Raw genomic sequence first — 3,920 nt, forward strand, 5'->3', positions numbered from 1 at the left:
GGAGTGAGGCACGTCAGCGACGAATTCTCCGGGAAGCCTGAGGGTGATACCGAAAACGAGTTCAGCAGGAGAGTAGCCAATGTCAACCTTGAGGGAGGTCCTGATGCCAAGGAGCACAAGGGACAGCGCCACTGACCAGAGCTCGTTGTTAAGAGCATGGGCTTAGAGGGTGGCCTTGAGCTGGCGATGAAAGCGCTCTACTATGCCGTGGGCCTGGGGGATGGTAACTGCCAGTACGGTAACGGCGGATACCAAGGAGGGCCATTACCTTGTTCCAGAGAGTCGACTTGAACTGGCTGCCTCTGTCCGAGGTTAGGTTGGTCGGAACACCGAAGCGAGCAATGCAGTTGTCGACGAACGCTCGTGCAACGGTGTCGGTGTTGATGTCAGGAATGGGAATCGCCTCTGACCAACGAGTGAAGTGGTCGACACAGGTAAACACCTACTTGTAGCCGCTGGAGTATGGGAGGGGGCCGACGATATCGACGTGTACGTGGCTGAACCTGGTAGAGACAAGTGGGAAAGAAGTTAGTGGGGAAAACGTGTGTCGCGTTACCTTCGAAGCCTGGCACTGGAGGCAGGTGCGGGCCCAGTGCCTGACGTCCTTGTTGATGGTTGGCCAGATGAACTTGGATGTCAACATCCGTTGGGATGCACGGATGCCAGGGTGTGCAAAGTCATGAAGGTGGCGGAAGAGTTGATGCCGGATGTAGGGAGAAAGGGGCGAAGGTTGCCGGTGGAGACGTCAGCATACAGACGGATGTCTGTGCCAGGTACCTGAGGGAAGGGTTGTCCAACAGTCTCTGCAAGTCGTCGCAGTTGGCCTGTGCTGCTACAATAGCGGCGTAGTCGATGACAGGAGACTACGAAGAGACGGAATTAATTTTCCTTGAGAGGGCGTCAGCGGGTGCGTTGTCAGTACCTTGGACGTAACGAATATCTGTGGAGAACTGAGAAATGTACCGTAAGTGGAGGAGCTGAGTAGGGGCATAGCTGGCTTTGTTAGCGTGGAAGGTGGTGGTGAGGGGTTTATGGTCTGTGAAAATGATGAACTGTTGACCTTCAAGGAAATACCTGAATCGTTGGACTGCTTGGTAGACAGCAAGCAACTCCCTGTCGAATGCGCCGTAGTTCTTCTCGGCTTTGCTCAGTTTCTTGGAAAAGAAGGCGAGCGGCTTCCAAGCACTGTCGACGTACTGTTGCAAGACGGCGCCGATTCCGTCGTTGGAGGCGTCAATGGTGATGGATGTGAGGGCCTCCGGGGCAAGGAAACTGAGGGTGGCGACGGTGTCCAGCGCAGTCTTCACAGAAGCGAAAGCTTCGTCGGCTTCAGGACACCAAGCGAACTTAATGGACTGACCACGCTTGCAAGGCCTAATGAGAGAATACAAAGATTGCAACATGAGGTAACACTTAGGGATGAAGCGATTGTAAAAGATTATCATACCTAAGAACTACTTGAGTTGTCTCTGAGTGGAGGGCTTCGGGAACTGGTGGATGACATCACACTTGGTACTCAGAGGCGATGTACCAGTGAAGGAGACAGTGTGCCCGAAGAAAGCTACGGATGCAAACACAGATTTCGAATTGACGGCGTTGATTTGGATTTCGTAGTCTCTTAGACGGTGACGGCGGTGGGTGGCTTCATCAGGGCTGGCGATGAGGAGGTCGTCTATGTAGGCAAAACAGAAGGGTAAGCCACGTAGAACTTCGTCAATGAAGCGCTGGAATGTCTGAGCTGCATTCTTCAGGCCGAAGGGCATCCTGACGTACTCGTAGAGGCCAAATGGGGTGGTAATGGCCGTCTTCGGGATGCCATCGGGGTGGACAGGGATCTAATGAAAGGCTTAAAAAGATCCACCGTAGAAAAGATGGTACAGTCGAAGAACTGGGAGCCAAATTCTTGGATGTTGGGGATGGGGTATCAATCGAAGACAGTTTGGGAGTTCAGTGAACGGTAGTCACCGTACAGTCGCAAATCACAGCTCTTCTTAGGAACGACGTAAAGCGCTGAAGACCAGTTGCTGTTGCTGGGCCGAATTATCCCTTGGCGCATAAGGGACTAAAACTCGGTCTTGACGATGCGTTGTCGTTCAGGTGCGAGACATCGTGGCTTGGCGTGGGTTGGGCGGCCAGAAGTGACGATGCGATGCTCAACGTGGTGACGTATCGGCGGCGTGCATGGATGTGGCTGAGTGAGGGTGGGAAACTATTGCAGTAGGGAAGCAAAAGGGGTGTCGTGACTGGTGACAGAGATGCTGGTACTAACGCTAGGTCGAGTGTGGCCGTAGGACGAGAGGTGCGTTGAGACATCGTAGAGGCGACGGCGCTGTATGTCTACGAGAAGACCATAGTGGTTGAGGAAATCTGCTCCGAGGATTAGTTGAGATACGTCGGTGACGTAGAACGTCCACTCGAAAGCACGACGGAGGTTGAGGGAGAGGGGGGTTAGGGTAGATTTCCTGAAGACATCGATCTTCGTCTTGTTGGTTGTGTAGAGGGAAGTGAGTGGTGTTAAAGTCCTTGAACCGGCTGTAGCAGGAAGTATGCTTTCTACAGCACCGGTGCCAATAAGAAATAAGTGGCTCATCAGAGGGTCTTTTATGAAGAGGAGTTGTGAGGAGGAGGGGCGAACATTATGCACCTCATGTTCGCCGTTGGAGTTTAAAGTGGGGGAATGGGTGAAGGCACAGGGTTGGTTACAGTTGCGTGCCTTAGACCCGAACTGGGTATGGTAGTAACATACCGCTGGGGTGCAATCCGTGCTCTTGGATCTTAGTCTGGATCTGGAACGTTGCCTGCGGAAAAAATTACGGCGGTCTGCTGCTTGAACTTGTTCTTAGAGCTCGCTAACTTGCAGTGCGACCTGAGTCACCACATCGACGAGGCGCTCGTAGAGGGGGTCTGTCTTGACGTGGGAAACGGAGGGTGAAGAAACAGTTGCGATGAGTTCGTCTTCGAGTGTGGCGAGTTTCTCCACGGGAAGTTGGCCCTTCACAGTGAAGAGGCTACGCTGGATAGTGGCGGGCAGGCGTTGGTAGAACAACTGGAGAAAAAGGGTCTTATCGAATGTGTCGTACTTATCTGCCAGGAGATTCTTCATGCGGCGTAGCAGGTCTGACGGTCTCTCGTTGCCTAGTTCTTCCTTAGAGAGAAGCTCTTGAAGGCATGTAGCGACAGATGACTGGATCTGGCAAGGATAGCGTCCTTTAAGTCTACGTACGGAGTGTCGGATATTAACGCTGTGGAAATAGCGTCAGATACACGAGAAAAGACGTCCGGAGGAAGAAGGGATCAGGCGTTGCTGAATATGTCGAGGTTAGTAGAGATGCGCGAGGACTTGAAATTACATTTTAGAATGTTGAACCACACAGTTGGGTCGTGACTGAGGAAAAGTGGTGCACGAAAGGCATGGACGGCAGATAGGGTTGCAGTTTGCTGGGGCGGGTCGGTGGGCGGTTCTTCCATAGGAACCACGTCCGCTGAGGTAGGAACAGACTGGTCCATGGTGGTTAGGGCGTCGGTCCTGCGGCGACAACTGGGGCGGTCCACTGCAGCATCGGCTGGGGCTGGCGGCGGTCACGGATATCAGGCGTCAGTGGGAGTCCCCTTCGGCGGCGGGGGCTGGCGGCGCTGGGACTCCACTCCGGCAGAGGCGGCAGGCGGAGGCTGGGGCCGGCGAATAGGGCGGCGGCGGGGCAGGTGCGGTCCACGGAGACTGCTGGGCTGTAGTCCACTCCAGGAAGCAGGGCAGACGGCGGTTGGCAGTCCACTCCAGGAGGCGGGGCAAGCGGCGGCTGGCAGTCCACTCCACGAGGCGGGGCAGGCGGCGGCTGGCAGTCCACTCCAGGAGGCGGGGCAGTCGGCGGCGAGGCAAGCAGTGGCGGTGGCGGCTACTGCGTTGAGGTCCACTTTTAGGG

At 54.9% G+C, this 3,920-nt stretch overlaps 1 protein-coding gene across 1 annotated transcript in view; it reads right to left on the reverse strand.

Moving 5' to 3' along the window:
• Nucleotides 1–3,507, reverse strand: part of LOC143039056 (uncharacterized) — a 3,879-nt gene extending 372 nt beyond the window's left edge. Inside the window, exons 1-9 of the mRNA XM_076208908.1 lie at nt 3,373–3,507; nt 2,855–3,190; nt 2,270–2,725; nt 1,459–1,835; nt 923–1,374; nt 642–863; nt 447–503; nt 269–405; nt 1–141 (exon numbers count right to left, since the gene is read on the reverse strand). The exon at nt 1–141 is cut by the window's left edge and continues 372 nt beyond it. Coding sequence (XP_076065023.1) covers nt 1–141; nt 269–405; nt 447–503; nt 642–863; nt 923–1,374; nt 1,459–1,835; nt 2,270–2,725; nt 2,855–3,190; nt 3,373–3,507 — 2,313 coding nt within the window. The remainder of the gene's footprint in view (nt 142–268; nt 406–446; nt 504–641; nt 864–922; nt 1,375–1,458; nt 1,836–2,269; nt 2,726–2,854; nt 3,191–3,372) is intronic.
• Nucleotides 3,508–3,920: the final 413 nt, after the last annotated feature.

This window comes from Oratosquilla oratoria, chromosome 25 (genome assembly GCF_046742065.1).
Source record: "Oratosquilla oratoria isolate Oo_2021 chromosome 25, ASM4674206v1, whole genome shotgun sequence".
Classification (NCBI taxonomy): domain Eukaryota; kingdom Metazoa; phylum Arthropoda; class Malacostraca; order Stomatopoda; family Squillidae; genus Oratosquilla; species Oratosquilla oratoria.